At 38.7% G+C, this 18,533-nt stretch overlaps 1 protein-coding gene across 2 annotated transcripts in view; it reads left to right on the forward strand.

The window, feature by feature from the left end:
• PLCL2 (phospholipase C like 2) overlaps positions 1-18,533 on the forward strand; it is a 111,782-nt gene that overhangs the window by 82,860 nt on the left and 10,389 nt on the right. For both annotated transcript variants that reach the window (XM_074900499.1, XM_074900498.1), the window contains exons 5-6: positions 1,098-1,173; positions 18,202-18,311. In XM_074900499.1, the coding sequence (XP_074756600.1) occupies positions 1,098-1,173; positions 18,202-18,311 (186 nt within the window). The remainder of the gene's footprint in view (positions 1-1,097; positions 1,174-18,201; positions 18,312-18,533) is intronic.

The following is an 18,533-nucleotide window of genomic DNA, read 5'->3' on the forward strand; positions in this document are numbered from 1 at the left end:
ACATCTGTGCATATGTTCTTCCTCCTTGCTTGCACACTTGCCATCATCAAAAATCTGAGGCTTACTTGCCTGCTTCTCCAAATTGATTTATGCCTCAGAGCAATGTTCACAAAAACAGCCTCAGTGTCACTTGTCTGGAGAAGGCTCCTTTTAATACATGTGAGGAAGGACTACTATAGTCATGCCTCTTAAAGTATTATTTCTCTGAGGAAAAGTCTTAGGACTGGTGAAAAGAGTTTGGGTTTTTTTTCTGTAACATGGAACATTCCTGCTCATAACAGCAGTTTTGGTCTCCAAAGGAGAAGACATGAACACCCACATAAGTAACATGTCAGACTTCAGTCATTGTTTTAGTGACAAGAAATCTGTCTGCTTGAGTGGATACCAGAGATGTCAGTGGGTAAGGTGTGAAACAAAGTCATTACTTCTCAATACATACTCTAGCCTGAAAAATCTGCACAGTTACATCTTAATTAGTGTGCTTTCAGCTGCGCTTCCATGAAAGGCTTTTTGTTTAGAAAGATCAGGTAAAGGTATAATTTATTTTTCCTTATCCTCCAGTACCAGCCTCGAGTGATTTGTTTTCCTCCATAGAGTGTTGTTTCATACATACGTACAGGTCAAGCCACAGAAAGGGAAAATATAGAGGAACAAATGTGGAAAAGCAATGGGATGATCCCTAGGAAAAATGAAGCACTGGGTGGTGAGTGATCATCATCCTGAATGTCGGAGTGAGTGAGGAAGAGGAAACCTGCATCCAGGTTATCTCATCCAAGCCACCAAAAGTAAATGACCTGGTAAATAGTTGTATAATTTCCACTTGCTTTGATAGGCAATGAATTATGGAGTAGACATTTTACTTCAGTGTTCACAGATCCCAGCCCAAAGCCATCATATTTCTTTATGTCTTTACACCACATTTAGAGCACTTCTCTGCCTGGTCATGACCAGGAAAATGAATGTATTCATTATGTTAACCACAAATATTAGATTTTTGATTTGAGTTCAAATTTAAGCATCTTTTACAGATCAAAAATTTTCAGTAAAAATTGAATTTTACTGATATTTGTGTATATTTTAATTTATTTTCTCTACAGATGATTCAGACCATCAGGACTCTAGTTGAAAATACAGATAGCTTATATGAGAAGATAGTACAGTGTCAGAAAGCAGGTAAGTACAAGATGTTTTTTAAAAATGTTGCAAAGAATTTACCGCATTTTTCTCTATTTCCCAAACTTGTTGATTGATTTTATTTATTCAACTGTAGCAAAAAACCCTACCCCAAAACAACAACAAAACCCAAACCAAACAAGACATTGTAATTTAGGCATGTACAATAACAGTGAAAAGGACATTTCAAATCATAGAAATAAAAGATCCATAGAATTACAGCTTGTCTTTGGAAATTATGAGCATTTTATGTATGGACAGTAGATTGTCAATGTAGTCATTTCCACAAATGCAAGCATAAGATTACAGGAAAGAAAGTGAATGATCTTCCTGCACAATGAAATCTTTTAACCATTTGCTCCTATCTCTTTTACTACATGAGAACTTTTCCTCTTTTGTCATGGTGGGCTTAATGTCTTCAAGAGCTTTGGTGAAGTACCTTGCCTTCTGATAGTTATGTGACAGTAGTTCATATACATAGTCGCTGCATTTCTCTAGGTCTATTGGATGGATACTCTCAGGTTCTGCTGATACATTACTGTTTCATCTATTGAGAATAAAACTGGTTTTGCAGACAGTTACATGTATCTTCTGTAGTAGGCTTTTCAAACCACATGGATGCAGAAAGTCTGTTTTTTAAAACTTTGTTATGGCCTATTGGTCCCACAGGATACTCTGGATTTTTTCCTCTTTCTGATACATATTTGAAACAGATTGTGTAGTTAGTTCTTAATCCCTTCACAAAGTGCCTCTTTTTCATCTGATACAGTGTGATGTTGTTTTCATTTAAACATGACTTTGAGTTTTGAAGGTTTCTGTCCTATTTTGAATAGCATCTCTGACCTTGCTGTTTAATCACATTTGTTTTCTTTTGGTCTTTCTTAAGTATTTTTTAAACAACATTACAAATTTACTCAGAGTAGTGATGCATCACATTTTACATCAGAAACAGGGAAGTCTTCTGGAGAGCCAGTCAAAGTGTCTACGACCATGTCTTGCATGACTCAATCAGAACAAAAGCTTTTTATGTACAAATACATTTTATCTATCTGATATTCAGCATCCTGCTGCTCCCATCATCTTCCATGATTTTCTTCCATTCTTTGATCTGCTTCTGTGCTCTCCTATAAATTTCATTCTCTTTTCTTCATTCTCTTTTTCTGAAAAGAAAAAAATAGTGCTCTTTCACCCTTACCCTTCCTTTACAAACTCTTTTTTGTTAGCAGTGTCTTCCAACTCAGTTCATCAGCAGGAAGGCTTACCCACTCTGAATTTCTAGAGCTCCCCTTTATTCACAGCATGTATTCATCAGGCTCTGTGAACTTTAGTCAAACGATAGAAGTGTCAAAATACTTGAAAATTTTAATTTGTTCTATTTCAAAAATAATCATAAATACCATGAGTGACAAAATACTATTTCACATATCTTGTTGGTAGATGCAGAGATTTAGCTAGAATACCAAACTCAAAAGATATGCTGCCATAAGGACATTGTCATGTAGACTTGTATGCTTACTTCTTGAATCATCTCTCATTTTTGTGGTGATAGTGTGCCATATTTTTTTAGCTTCGTCAGTTTCTCAAGCAGTTTAGATCCTTGGTTAGAGGTAAGACAAAAGCTAATTGCCTGGTTTACCTCATATTTTAGAATTGTTGGCCCTCAGAAAAGATGTCTTTCTACTAGCTCATACAGATTCCAGTAAGCTTTTGTATGTCTGATTTTCTTAAGTCTTAAAACCTTATTTTATATGAACTGCAGCTTGGTCCAAGAATCCTTTGTTTAAGAATGCTAAAGACTTAAACCCCATGCTAAATAGCAGAGATTTTGATCTCATTTAAATGAGAAACCTCCAGCATGGTGACATAAGGCTAAGTATGGATTATGTAATAGATCCTGCTATTTAGGGCAGCTTTAGCCCTGCAGGGTCAAGGTACTCTTTAAGATGAATGAGCTGAATTGAATTACCTTTTAATATCAATGGTTTTCAAAGATTTTCTTATGACTAATTGATCTCATGTTCCCGGTAGATGCCACTCTATTTAATTCTGAATAAAAGATTATACGTTTTCCTACATTGTTTCTTGATAAAGAAAAAGCAAAATTATGCCTTTGGGCTTTTTTGTTGTGTGGCTCAAAGAGTGAAAAAGCTACTAAAACAAGAAGAAATACTCAAGCTGCCAAAGAGAAGTAAATTTTTGTTGCCATGAATGGGTTTCTAAGAGAATTCTTAGAATTAAATAGACAAAGTGGAATCACTCTATTAAACCCTTTTCTAACAAGTTTAATAATAAGACTTCTGGCCTCCTTTAAAATTAAGAACTAATTTTAAAATAAATGCACCATTATTTTTTACTTAGGTTGATGGCCTGTTGAATAAGCAAAGGTACGATTCTCGAGATGGCTTTTTTAATATTTCAGGTTCTTTGCTATTAATATTCTCCAAGAGCATATAACTGTAAACCTCTCTACTCATTTTGGTTCTTTAAAATCAAACCGTGTGAAAAAACCTTACCTGTTTTCTTCATATCAGCATATTAATTTCATTTCAACACATTCTGTTCTTAATTAAATACTTACTGAAAGCATTTTAGATACATTAACTGATGAAAAGATAAGGGAACATAATAATGCTTTGGTTTCCACTGTATTTCTCATTCTTTAACAGAATTAAGAAAAAAATCTGCATCCCTTCAGAAAGATTGCAGTGCCATTTATTTTGTTGCTATTAAGGCAGTTAAAGATCCTGCAAGAAAATAGAGTGTAGTTGCTAAAGGGAATTTAAAGATAATCTAGTCCATCCCCTTAAACTGTTAAAGACCTAAAATGCTCTTGTATCTACAGTAAAGAATTTGAATGTCCAGGTCACCTTATCCCATTCCTAGCCTCCTTTGACCCAACTCACATCATTCTTGTACTTCTCTTTTGAATCTTCCACTGCGTTCTTTTTCTTTATAGTTTAAATACCTCCTGAGCTCATCACTGGTTGAAAGAGAGAACCACAGTTTAGGAATTCGTTTTGGTGTTCAGCAGTGGGAGCTCAAAAGGACATGTGATATTCCAAGTATTCATTAAATGATCAGGGAGGCAAATGATGAGTGAACGCAGTTTGCTGGTGACAAAGAATCATTGAACATAATCAGGTGTAAATATGACTGTGAAATCTGGTGATGCTGAGAATTATAAAATAATGTGTGAAATTTAAGATCAGTAAGGGTAAATTAATGTGTGTAGGGGAAAAAGTAGCCTCAAAAATACCTAGAAGAAATGGTCTCTAAGGTTTCAGTTTTAATTCAGGAAATGAAGTTACTGTATGCAGTTTTAACAGTGTCAGTTTACTGCTAATGTCATGCAGAAGTATGCATTCCAGCACCATGTGCTGATAATTCAGATAGCTTTTTTCTGTGTGGTTTTAGAGGTATAACCTTCTGCAGTCATCTGTTTAGCTAGAACTCTTGTTCAGGTTCTTATCTTCTGGGATCTCAGCTACACTATCCTTTTCTCTGAGTTTGACCGTTACAGTTTTGCTTTATGTACGTCATTTTCCTGGTGTCGTTTTTGATGATGTCTGTCCCTATGTTCATTTCTATACTTTTTCCTCATTGAACATTAGGACTGATCTGCTTTTACTTTTGTTGTGTTTACTCATTTGCTAGAAAGTTTCCACTACCTGATAGATTGTCAGCCGTTGTCATGCCTTCCATCATGTTGTCCCACAGTCTTATGGTAAACATCCACCAGGCTAGTTCATTTGAATTGTTTTTTAAAATTATCCCACAATTAGAGCTAGATTGACACATGTCCTCCTACCACCTTAACCAAAATAGTTTTCGTTGCTTCCTTGTACTCCCCACTCTTTCTTTATCCATCTGTTCTCTTTTTTTCTCATACTTTGATTTTAAGTTGTTGGAGCAGGGACATTATTTATTCCATCTGTACAGTGATTAGAACAGTAGGGACTTAGTGCATTAAATAATGCAAGTAGTAAAAGACATAACATTAGTACATTTTCTAACAGGTGCTCCAAAGCAGCCCTTCAGCAGTGTCAGAGACAGAATACAGCTTCAAGAAAGGGCTTATCCAGCCGTTCTGGATGCTGTCAAAGATAAGCACGGTGCACAGTATCCATTGGGAAAAAGTTATGTCTGAGCTGCATGCAGAAAAAGATTAGGATGATGGCCACACAAGCACCGCAAATACTTCTTCTAGTTGAAAATTAAAGTAATAAAATCAATTTTCTTCAAATAACTACAACTCTCTGTTCCCCACTGTTACTGCTTAAGCTTTTCAGCAAAATGACAGGTTTACTGAGCTGTTTCTTTTACTCTTTATTCCTGTTATTTGCATTCTAAATTGTTTTTGACTTAGTGTCCACCGAAACAAAGCATGTAAGATGAAGAAAAAGTAACGTTGTATGTTATATGTTATGTACAGATTAGATAATCCATTAAGAGAGGAAAATAAATTGATGTAATTAAATCTTGAGAAGCACTTTTGACTGGGTATGTAGGCATGCAATTGAGTTTTTCCTCAAGCAGTGAGAAGAACTGACTAGATCAGTTGTTCCCAGCATTTCTGTAGTTATCTCTGACTTGAAAGAGAATTTGTGGTGTTCATGGTCTGGATACTGTGGGGTTTGTACAAGTTCATCAGAACTTGTTTATCGATGTCTCCTGAAATACTGCCTTTCATCACAAGTCTTGACTTTGTTTAGAAGCGACTGCATTTAAACTCTGGCTTCATATGTAGGGATTGAAGAAGTGCTGCTTTATCTGTTACCATTTGACTTCGTAACTGGGCAATATTTAATGTGTTTGACTGCATCAGTAGGACATGCTGATCTTCAAGTTAAATCTTAGAATTGGATCCTTTACTATATTTTTCATGAGGTTCACTGTTAAAAGTAAACAATCTACAATATTTGCCACATTGCATAAACTCCAGCATCACCTGTTATGACTAAAACAGCACTCTGAGGCCCCTCTCAGCCAGTCTCCATTCTTCTGAAATACTTGCTTTTCCCTGTTTTCTCCTTGATCCCTTTTTCTAAGCCAGCTATCAAATTAACTCCTTTCTCCACACATGTCACAACATCATTTTGAAGGTTTATTAGCACAATAGACTGTCTCTGATAGTTAAGGAAAGGTGTCAATAGAGGGCATATTTGGGGCAATCCTTTTCTTTATACGTCTCTTAACTTTCTTTCTGTATTCAGTCCATCATTTTACCTCTTTACTTCCTTTCCTCTTTTAGTTTATCTGCTCCATTTTTTCTTCCTATTTGTCCTTTTTCCGCAAGCAACTCAATTAACTGTCTCCAGGTGCAGCTCCATAGCAGCTCAGGTTATACTGTCGTTGCAAATACTCCCTGTCTCTGTAACCCTGTTTTCCTGTGCCATGAATATTCTTGAAGCCACATTTTACTGGGGTATGTGCAGAGGGAAATGAAGAATTGCGCTTACAGCAACTTAGGTAGATTGGTGAATAGATCTTTTTTTTTCTTTCTCTTCAAATCTCTCTCTCCATTGTTAATCACACTAGTTATACACCATATTTTTCATATATTGGTCCTTGTAGATAGCTCACTGTAATACCTCGGATGGTGTTGGTATTTTAGGGAATCTGATATATTCTACACTAGAGTGGATGATTCCTAGGATGCATCTCCCATACTTCTAGATGTTCTTAATGATCTCACTTGCTGCTCCCAGGGCAAACACTTAAACTAACAGACTTTTTTATTGATCTCCTGAGTTTTCCCCTTCACATGAAGCCCTTTCCTACCTTTAATGCTGTTCTAGCTCAGTAAAAGGTCAGATAACATTAATGATCACTATGTAGAGGTACATGTTCAACTTTCAGCAATCTCAGTGAGCAAAAATGATTGGAAAATTTGGTTATGTACTGGAAATCACACTAAAGTTTTAAGAGGTTAAAACAGAATTCTTGATTTTAAACAGCCTTTCCCAGTGCAGAAATATCTACAAAATTAATCTATTATATTAGCTTGTTGTTTCATATTTTTTGCATTCTACCTGCTAAAATGATTAAAGATGCAAGATTAATGAAATCTCTTAAGGTATAGAGAAGTATACTAGAGTGCACAAATACAGCAGACATTTTATGTACTAAGATCAGCTCAAAGGCTACACTGTTATTCTAAATACAATCTAATCCAGAACAGTAGGAAAGGATGAGGAGTCCCCTTATTCCCCCCTTGGACTATCTGTATCTGCATGTGACAACATAACTAGTACAACAGCTGCTGACTGAGACTAATCAACAGTTCCAACCTATCCATAAGGGCAGGAGTTAGCTGGGCTCATTGACAGAGCTTTAAACTAGATTTGAAGGGGGAAAGGGGCAAAACATCGTCCCATCTGAAGTGCATGTATACCAATGCACACAGCATGGCTAACAAACGGGAGGAGCTTGTAGCCGTGATGAAACAGGAAAATTACGATGTTGTTGCTATTGCAGAAACATGGTGGGATGTCTCCCATGACTGGAGTGTGCCAATTGATGGTTACAAGCTCTTTAGGAGGGACAGACAGGGAAGGAGAGGTGGTGGGGTGGCGCTGTATGTTAAGGACTGTTATGATTGCTTTGAGCACAGGTGTAGTGAAGACAGGGTTGAGTGTCTCTGCATTAGAATCAAGGGGAAGACCAACAGGGCAGATGTTGTAGTAGGAGTCTACTATAGGCCACCCAACCAGGACAGAGAGATGGATGAGATATTTTATAGGCACTTAGGTGAAATCTCACGATTGCTTGCCCTTGTTCTTGTGGGCGACTTTAACTTCCCAGACATCTGCTGGAAATACAACACGGCAGAATGAGACCAGTCCCAGAGATTCCTGGAATGTGTGGCAGACAACTTCCTGACGCAGCTGGTGAGTGAACTGACCAGAGAAGGTGCCCTGCTGGATCTCCTCTTTGTGAACAGAGAAGGGCTGGTGGACAACGTGGAGGTTGGAGGCCGACTAGGGCACAGCGATCATGAAGTAATACAGTTCTCTATTCTTAGAGAGGTCAGGAGAGAGCTAAGCAGGACTGACATCCTGGACTTCAGAAGGGCTGACTTTGTCTTGTTTAGGCACCTGCTTGAAAGGATCCCCTGGGAGACAGTCCTGAAGGGTATAGGGGCCCAGGAAGGCTGGACGCTCTTTAAGAAGGAAATGTTAATGGCTCAGGAGCAGGTAGTCCCCAGGTGCTCTAAGAGAAGCCGACGCCAGAGAAGATTACCCTGGCTGAACAGGGAGCTTTGGCTGCAACTCAGGGAGAAAAGGAGAGTTTACAGCCTTTGGAAGAAGGGGCTAGCCACACACAGTGATTACAGAGAGGCTGTGAGGCTATGCAGGGTGGAAATCAGAAGGGCTAAAGCCCAGCTGGAAATTATTTTGGCCTCTGCAATCAAGGATAACAAGAAAAGTTTCTGTAAGTATGTCAGTAGCAAAAGAAAGTCCAGGGAGAGTCTCCATCGCCTGCTAGATGCAGGAGGAAATTTGGTAACAAGTGATGAGGAGAAGGCTGAGGTGCTTGATGCCTTCTTTGACTCAGTCTTTAACAACGACATTAGTTGTATTGATGAAATCCAGCCTCCACAGCCGGAATACAGAGACTGGGAGAGCGACCCCGCTGCAATCCAGGAGACAGTCAGTGACCTACTGCATGACATAGACATACACAAGTCTATGGGACCAGACAGGGTACACCCGAGAGTGCTGAAGGAGCTGGCTGGGGTGCTCGCCAGGCCACTCTCTATCATTTACGAGCAGTCCTGTCTGACCGGGAAGGTCCCGACTGATTGGAAATTGGCCAATGTGACGCCCATCTATAAGAAGGGTCAGAAGGATGATCTGGGAAATTACAGGCCTGTCAGCTTGACTTCAGTGCTCAGGAAGCTGATGGAGCAGCTCATCCTGAGTGCCATCCTGCAACGCATGAGGGACAACCAGATGCTCAGGCCCAGTCAGCATGGGTTTATGAAAGGCAGGTCCTGCTTGACAAACCTGATCTCCTTCTATGACAGGGCAACCTACTTATTGGATGAGGAAAAGGCTGTGGATGTAATTTACCTTGACTTTAGTAAGGCTTTTGACACCGTTTCCCACAGCATTCTCCTGGCAAAAATGACTGCTCGAGGTTTGGACAATTGCACACTTCACTGAGTAAAAAACTGGCTGGACGACCAGGCCCAGAGAGTTGTGGTAAATGGAGTTAAATCCAGCTGGAGGCTGGTCACGAGTGGTGTCCCTCAGGGCTCGGTTTTGGGGCCACTCCTGTTTAACATCTTTATTGATGATCTAGACAAGGGGATCGAGTGCACCCTCAGTCAGTTTGCAGATGACCCCAAGTTGGGTGGGAGTGTTGGTCTGCTCGAGGGTAGGGAGGCTCTGCAGAGAGACCTGGACAGGCTGGAGCCATGGGCTGAGCCCAACTGGAGGAGTTTCAATAAGGCCAAATGCCGGGGGCTGCCCTTGGGCCACAACAACCCCCAGCAGCGCTACAGGCTTGGGGAGGAGTGGCTGGAGAGCTGCCAGTCAGGGAGGGACCTGGGGGTGTTGATTGACAGCCGGCTGAACAGGAGCCAGCAGTGTGCCCAGGTGGCCAAGAAGGCCAATGACATCCTGGCTTGTGTCAGCAATAGCGTGGCCAGCAGGGACAGGGAAGGGATCTTACCCCTGTACTCGGCACTGGTGAGGCCGCCCCTCGATTCCTGTGTTCAGTTTTGGGCCCCTCACTACAAAAAGGACATTGAATGACTCGAGTGTGTCCAGAGAAGGGCAACGGAGCTGGTGCAGGGTCTGGAGCACAGGTCGTACGGGGAGCGGCTGAGGGAACTGGGGTTGTTTAGTCTGGAGAAGAGGAGGCTGAGGGGAGACCTTATCACCCTCTAACAGTTACCTCAAAGGAAGCTGCAGAGAGCTGGGTTTGAGCCTCTTTAGCCTAGTAGAAAGCAACAGGACAAGAGGTAATGGCCTCAAGTTGCACCAGGGAAGGTTTAGACTGGATATTAGGAAGTATTTCTTTCCAGAAGGTGTTGTTAGGGGTTGGAATGGGCTGTCCAGGGAGGTGGTGGAGTCCCCATCCCTGGAGGTGTTTAAGAATACGATTGATATAGAGCTTAAGGATATGCTGTAGGTGGGAACTGTGCTAGGTGAACGGTTGGACTAGATGATCTCCAGGGTCCTTTCCAACCTAGATGATTCTGTGATTCTGTGATAGATGTGGGTTAAAAGAAAGCAGAGTTAATGAAGTGTTGTAATCAGTGTGGTTGAAAGACAAATATTGTAATATATGTTATTAGCTAAAGTGATGAAAAGTTGAACAGGCTTTCAGATATACATTCTCCTTCATATTTTAAGCGGTAGCATCTAACAATAACCATTACAGGTTGGGGAAATGGCTCTAGGTTTAACTAATTGCGTTAATCAGGCGATTTGAAAGAAAAAGTTACCCAACTTCTCTGGAGCAGAAAGTGATACTAAAGAAAGGAGAAGTTACATTCCTGTGGAAGTGAAAGAGGTAATAATTACTATTGCCAATGAAACAACATAGGCTTAGCAGGATCTGAAGACTGGGAGAAATTACAGTGTGCCATAAATCAATGTGTTTATTAAGTCTGCTTTCTAGCATTCAATAAAATCAGAATATTTTTTTCTAAGACTTTCATTGATTTCTCTTGAGGATCAAGGCTGATAAATAAAAGATGGAAACAGCAGTCTGTGGAAAAAAATCCTCTCCCTTGTAGTTCTGTGTTTCTGCTCTTTATTGACATAATTAATTCATTCTCCTACATGATAGTGGCTTAAATTCACCCACATTCAGAAATGTAGTCTGTCTTCATGGAGTAGTGTCCTTGTGGATGAAAGTTTTCCCTGCGTTGGGGGTAGATACAAGAGTTGTCTTTTCAGAGCAAATGTTTTAATATGTGTAGTCCTGGTTTTCTGTGTATTTTGTAGGACTACTGTTTTGGAGGTATACAAAAAGGGTTGGTGTGTGGATTTTATGTGATTCATAGCTTGATATGCATTTTGTTGACTTTGGCATCTAGGTGGTTAATGTCACATAGGAGTCTTCTTGAAAGTGTTTGAGGAGGATGGAGCTGGTTACTCAGCTCCTGGAAGTAACTGAGTTTTAATTAAGTCAAGTTCAGATGTCACAGATGTCCTTTTTGTAACTTCATAATAGCGAAAGCTTGGTGCTGCAGCTGTTTGAATCTCTTCTGGCAGTAGTTCCTTAAGAAGTTGGTGACCATTTTATGTAGTAAGTGGTCCCCCAGCATTTAAGACAGTGTCTCACATTGAAAACTGAGTTATTGTGATTGCGTGTGGAACTGAATGCGTCTGGATTGGAAGACTAAATATTGTACTAATTTAGTCCTTGCAGAGAGGATGGCTTTCAACTGGCTGTGATGCCATTGTCGTTTTGGATAAGAAGGTTATCTCAAGCATAGAATTTATCTTTGTTACTTTTAAAGAATAAAAGGGCAGCAGGCACCAAAATGTATTTTTAGCCATCTAAGTAGAAGCTGTACGTGGCTGGCTGTGTCTGGGGAACATTTCCACTTACTATGGAGATACTCCACATTGCCAAAGAAGTTGAAAAAATTTAAAAATACTGAACTAATGTACCTAGTGTATTATTTCATCAAGTATTAATCTAAATATTTTGATTGCAAATTATTCAGACCTGACGCTTCTTGAAGCTGAAGCACAGCACATTCAGAATCTGCAAAGAAATTCTGATTCTTTAGTTATGACGTAAAATATTTTAGGTGACCTCAGTGGGGAGTGGGTGCTTGCAAGTACTTGAGGATCTAATCCTAGTTCCTGTTAAGATTTTTCGCAGTTAGTAGTGATCCTTAGATAGTACAGAAGTGCTCTTAACTATTAATGTGTTAAGGTTAATTTTAAATCTTTGTGTGAAAAGTGTTCTGTAAGCAAAATATGTGATAATTTACAAGTATAGTAACTTCTGTTGCTTCTCTAACATGATTTATTTGTTTTGTTGTTGTGATCTGGTAGCCAGACTCCTTTCCCAATCACTTTTAAGAGGAAGTGTTTGTGAGGTTGAAATACCTGAGTGTTTAAGGAGTATAATCTGAAATAAAATATTAAGAAACATATTTAATGCTGTAAAAAATCAAAGCCCTGGTCTTTCAAATAGGTGGCCAAGTGTAGCAGTTGTATGTGTAGGTTAAACATTTATGTGGCTATGAGTACTTACAGGTTAAATTATTTCCTAGAATTATTTCCTTTCCTATATTACCATTTAACCTGCACAGTGTAGGAAGAAATATTTTAATGTATAAAGTACTTTCCTGGATTTTTTTTCTGGAAAATAAGAAATCTGTGTATGCAAATTATTCATAGAAACTTTGTAAGCATTCAAGATGTGTATAGATAGTAATTGAGCTGCAGTATGTGATAACCTAATCAAGAGCTGTATGGTATTTTCCTTCCATTTTAAAAATATTTAATGTTTATTTCATTTTTATTACTTATTTATTACTCTTTTGAAAAGTACTTTGTTTGCTTTTAAGTCAAAGTGCTCTACCAAGAATGAAATACAATATATTTGGCTTGACTGAAGTTAAGTGCTTACTGCAGTATTATCACTGTGTATTTTATATAGGTATAGACAAATATTCTTTGCTACCCATTTCATATTAGACCTACACAGTATATATATTTATTGCCAAAGTTTTACCATTGTGCTATTTCATTGATGAAGTTCTTTGTTGCAAGAAAAAACCTATACCAGTACGAGCCCACCTGCTGTGTAGTCATGTCTCAGCTAGGTTGTAAATCATGCTCTTGGCAAGAAAGCTTTCATCAAAGAAAACAAATGAGAATGTCAAGTAGAAATTTGGCTTTAGAAATACAGTATAGCAAGTGTTGTGTTCGTTGTTTTCCTAAGGATTCCTTGAAAAACTCTCAGTTAAAGGAAAGGTGTGAATTTATTTCCTATAAACTGAGGTTGTATGCCAGAGCATTTCTCTTTTCCTCATGCTGCTTGAAGTTGTTGAAAAGGGGGAGAAAAGAATTGTTCATAAATTTTCAGAAGAGCATCTCAAATGGTAGGGTATTCCCAGAAGTGTTAAAGACATCTAATGGATTCCAGGGTTGAGGGTGACGGTCTGAGGGAAGGAAGAGCTGAGACAATCATGAAATTCAAACTAAACTAATCAGCATTAACTGGAGAACGTGATTTGTCCCTGAACAGGATAATAATTACTTGGAAATACAGAAGGATTGCTTATGAGAATCCTTTAAAAAAATAATTATACTGCAGAGGAGAAGGATATGCTGTGAAATCTTTAATTATGATTGGGGAAATTTGTTGGCAGTGTTTTGTTCAGTTTAAAAACCTGCTACTGAATAATGCTATTGCTATTTTATTACGTATATTACAGTGTATTTACATGACTTAAAACAGTTTGAGTGAATATATCACTGAAAAGCTGGCCTCTAACATGGAAGACTTGAATCAGATTATGAAAGATGGAAGTGTTTTTGTTTTGCAAGCACTTAGGAAATCATATGACTTCTGTCAGCTGTCCCTTACTTACTGTGGACTAGGGGTGATCAGACTTCTTAGTGCAGTTTATGCAAAATAAGTGCCCTAATATTGCACAAGCAGAAACTCAGAAGGGAATCAAGTAATGATGTTTGAAACCTCACCACACTGTCATAAGCAGTAGAGTTTCCACAGTTTAACAAGTTAAAGAAGGGCAAAAAGTAGGACCAGGCCAGTCAGGCTCACTTCAATCTCTGGGAAGGCAGTGGAGTAAATCCTCTTGGAAACCATTTCCAAAGACATGAAGGACAAGAAGGTGACTGGAGAAAGTGAACATGGATTTACAAAGGGGAAATGAGGCTTAACCAGACTGACAGCCTTCTACAGTGAGGTGACTGTCTTGACAGAGGAGGAGAAAGCAGCAGGTGCTCTTTATTTTGACTTTACTGAGGCTTTCAACACTGTAACATCCTCACAGACAAACTAAGGAAGGAAATAGAGGCCAGGTGAGCAGGCAGTGAGGTGGGCTGAAAACTAGCTGACCAGCCAGGCTCAAAGCATTGCGATCAGCAGCGTGGAGTCCACCTAGGGGACAGTAACTGGTGGTGTGGCCCAGGGGTTGATCCTGGCACTACTACTGTTTAAACATTTTCATTTATCACCTGGATGATGGGGCAAAGTGCATCCTCACCAAGTTGACAGAAGATACAAAGCTTGGAGGAGGTTGGAAACGGCAGGCAGTTGTGCTGCTACTCAGACGGATTTTGACAAACTGGGTAAGCAGGCTGACGGGAACCCCATGAAAAGGGTTCAGCAAAGGGAAGTGCCGAGTCCCGGACCTGGAGAGGAATGACCACATGCATGCCCCAGTGCAGGCTGGAGGCTGAGTGGCTGGAAAGCAGCTTCAGAGAAAAGGACCTGGGTGTCCTGGTGGACCAGAAGTTGCGGCAAGGTCACACCTGCAGTGCTGCACACAGGTCTGGACTCCCAGGTACAAGAGACACACAGACGTATTGGTGAGGGTCCAGCAAGGGCCACAGAGATGATTCATGAACGGACTGGAGCATCTTTCACATGAAGAGAGACTGAGAGAGCTGGGACCGTTCAGCCTGGAGCAGAGAAGGCTCAGTGGGGATCTTGGGTGGTCAAACACTGGAAGAGCTTGCCCAGAGAGGTTGTGGAGTCTCCATCCTTGGGGATATCAATACCCAACTGGACACAGACTTGTGCAACCTGCTCTATCTAATCCTGCTTTGAGCAAGGCAGCTGGACTAGACGATCTCCAGAGGTGTTTTCCAACCTCAATGCTTCTATGTAAATAAGGATTTTAGTAAAGTTGACGTATCTGTTCTAAATAAATTTTTAGAACTGAGCTTTCTGGCTCAAGACAACAATCAATAATATTTTCATTACATTAGATAAAAGCATTTGTGCAGTGGGCACAAATTAAAACCCAGGAAATTCCATCTGAACACAAGAAGAGTACATGTCCTATATAATCCTTGTGATCTCTTAGGAACTTGTGGATAATATCCTTTTTAACATCTGCCGATATAAATGGAAAACAAGAGTAACTTGTGGGTTTTGGATTAAGCAGGTGGCATATGCAGAAGTATATTAAGAGTAATAAATCAGGTTAGTATTATGTCTCTTATTGTCCAAGAGCTCTCATGCAGTTCAAAGTTACTAATGGACTAGTAATTCCAGAAGCAATTAAGCCTCATAAAAGTAATTTTCTTACTGTATTTTAAGGAGAATGAGACCTGAATTTTTACTTGCAAGGAGTTAGAAAATTCTGTGTGTTTATTAAAAAAAAAAAATACACTTAACATTCTATTTTCTTTGCAGGCCTATCATAAAGGCACTTTTACATGATTTTATATGAACATTTTTTTCATTTTATTAATTCAGCTGTAAATGAAAAGCTCTTTTATCTTTTTCCCTTTCTCTGTTCTAAAAAGTCAGTTTCATTCTGGAATTTAACACTTTTGTTGGTACTTTGCGACTATTAATGCATGAAATAGTTCCAAGGCAAAATGCAGGAAAACCTGAAAACAGGCAAAATGCAATCAGGGACATAGGGAAGGGAAATACTAAGAGAGATGTAGTCAACAGTTGTACTGCACTCATACTCTAAAATTAAGTTGTCTGTATATTGTGTAGTATCTTTCATTCCATTCAGCAGATGGAAAAACTGGGACTAAGAGGTACAATAATCCATTTCGATTTATCAGGCAAACTAGTAATAGAAACAGAAATAAAATTCAAATTACTTGCCCCTGTTTCTGTATTTAGACTTAGAGTAGGATAGCTTTAGTTTAGCATGATAATGAGGAGTTGTCCTATCCAGTCCGTAAGAGCTGTCAAGGATAGGGGGTGATTAGTGCTATTTAAGCAGGAAGCACTTGATTGCTGAGGGTTTACATGTGTGTGCCCTGGTAGGATCATCTGACTTTGTTTTATTTTCTGGAAAAGGACACTAAGATGTTGCTGCTAACTGCAGGGAATATTTAGCTGAAGTGGAATGGCTTTGGCAGTACAGAACAGAAATAGGACATAGCATGAGTGTAAAGAAGGGAGAGAATCACCACAGAAGGTGGTCAGTGAACCAGAAAAGAGCTCTTCTGGCTAGCAGAATATGTGGTCACCACTGTCTCTGTGTTTGTGAGATACTAGTGACTTTGTATATGTAAGAATAGTCTGAAATCTACAAAGCAGCAATTTCACATTGATCATGCAGACCGTCACCATTATTCTTAATCTCTCTCTGAGCGGCTTCAGTTCAAGGTTATTATCGATCACTAGTGCCTGTGGATTTGAAGAGCAATATTTATAAAGGTGGAAATGAGGTACAGAACTCCTAATGTTTAGAAACAGAGTCTCAGAATTCATGGTGCAGATGAGAAAATCTGTATTTTTTATGGTGGTTCTAGAAATGTAATGCTGTAAATATAGATCTGTGCATAATCTTTCCATGATCATATTGGGGTATTATTTTTTTGGTTGATGTGAACAGGAAATGAATACTTGGAAACAGTGATGGATGAATGAACTTTCATTTCTCACCTGGTTAGAAATCTGTTTTGGGGAAATATAGCATGAATGGTTTACTTGAGCCTGTACTCTAGAGGCAGAGCTATGAAGAAGTATTTGAAGTAATAATTATAAGTAGTTTAATTCAGGGAGAATATTTGCCATTTATTTTCCTTGTAAGCAAATTTAAAATAGCATGAAGTGCTAAAAAGAGCAATCTTGTCTTTTAAATGAATTTATGAATCGTTTTCAAAATGTGTGTGTGTATATATATATATACAGGAATAAGATAAGGGAATATACAGTGAAAACATTTAGCCATATTTCTTTCTTGTAATGAGACATGAGGGTGGGGTAGATGGTTTACAAAGAATAGATACTACAGTGTCCTTAAAAGTTAGTCTTCTCTAGGATTAACAGCCAATGTAAGTTTGTAAGGTTATTCCATGATAATTAATGACATGTAAATTTTGAAGCATATATACCCACTGGGCCAATAGAAGATCTCGGTCAACATAGTTAAAATGATCATTTGTAATTAAGTTATAACTTGGTTTTACACTCGTAGGTGTAAGTCACAACCACTTGCCAACTTTTGTCCTCAAAATACCCTTTATGTTATTATTGATGGAGATCCTGAGAGCACAATTTAATGTATCATTTCCATAGGAGAGTTGCTGTAATACATGTTGGGTTGATGTGTGTACTCATGGAAGGACATTTTACTTCCCCTGTATGAAGGAAAATGTTTCAAATTTATTTTTATATGACTTGTAACAGCAGCATGGAAAGCAAGTTATTTTTCTTTTATCTGTGCAGTGTGCTGAGTTAAAACTAAAGCTCTGGTCACTCAAAAAAATTTTTTGCCAGAAATTTTTGGTTTGGACTTTATCAGATACAGGTTTTGTGGACACAATAGTTTACACGGGTGTGGTAAAATGTCCTTGGTGGTTCATTTGGCAGTCTTCCTTCACAGTTACTCCTCTTGTCCTCAGGGATATGGTGAGAAGGTTATTTTCTGGGCTAACCCCAGCATATAAACTGTTAACTGGACGACCATGATGTAAATTAAGTGCATACAAGAGCAGAGCACAGAATAAATTTGTTGGGATAGAGTACTTAATGAAATTACAGTTTCCATTCTGTAGCAACTCACAGAAAGGTTTCTACATATGGTGCAACAAATTCAGTTCTGCTTAAAGAATATTTTTGTATAATAAATATTTGCTTGGCTCCATCTTTGTATGGCAGTGACCCAACAGGTACTTCAGTGTGGATTTTGACTTAGAGACATTTGTGTATATTGGCATATTGTATCATGTTGCACATTACTAGATCAGATACATTTGTGCTTGAAGAGTAAAATTTCTGAGGCTTTTTCACAGTCCTTTTGCCTTGTTTGTTTCAAATCACTAAAATGATCACAAAATGCATTAAAATAGATACTATATTCCTCTCTTTTATTCTCCACAGCGATGGAGTTTCATGAAAATCTGCACAATATAGGAACAAGAGAAGGTTTAAAAGAAAGAAAACTGCAAAAATCAGTAGAAAGTTTTACGTGGAACATTACGATTTTAAAGGTAATGTCTCTTCCTTTGGTTAGCTACTGTATTTTTCCATTCACAGCTGACATTCTAATATTGTTATTGGTCATTATTTTGTGTCACAGTTCAACTGGATTTATTAACTTCTGGAACCGTATTCAGTTTAGTTCATGTAACTTGAACATGCAGCAGATATGAATTCTCAGATGTGAATTCTCAATGTGAATTTTTCTTTTGTTTTGGGGGGTTGTTTAGTTT

This window comes from Athene noctua, chromosome 2, assembly GCF_965140245.1.
Source record: "Athene noctua chromosome 2, bAthNoc1.hap1.1, whole genome shotgun sequence".
Taxonomy (NCBI): domain Eukaryota; kingdom Metazoa; phylum Chordata; class Aves; order Strigiformes; family Strigidae; genus Athene; species Athene noctua.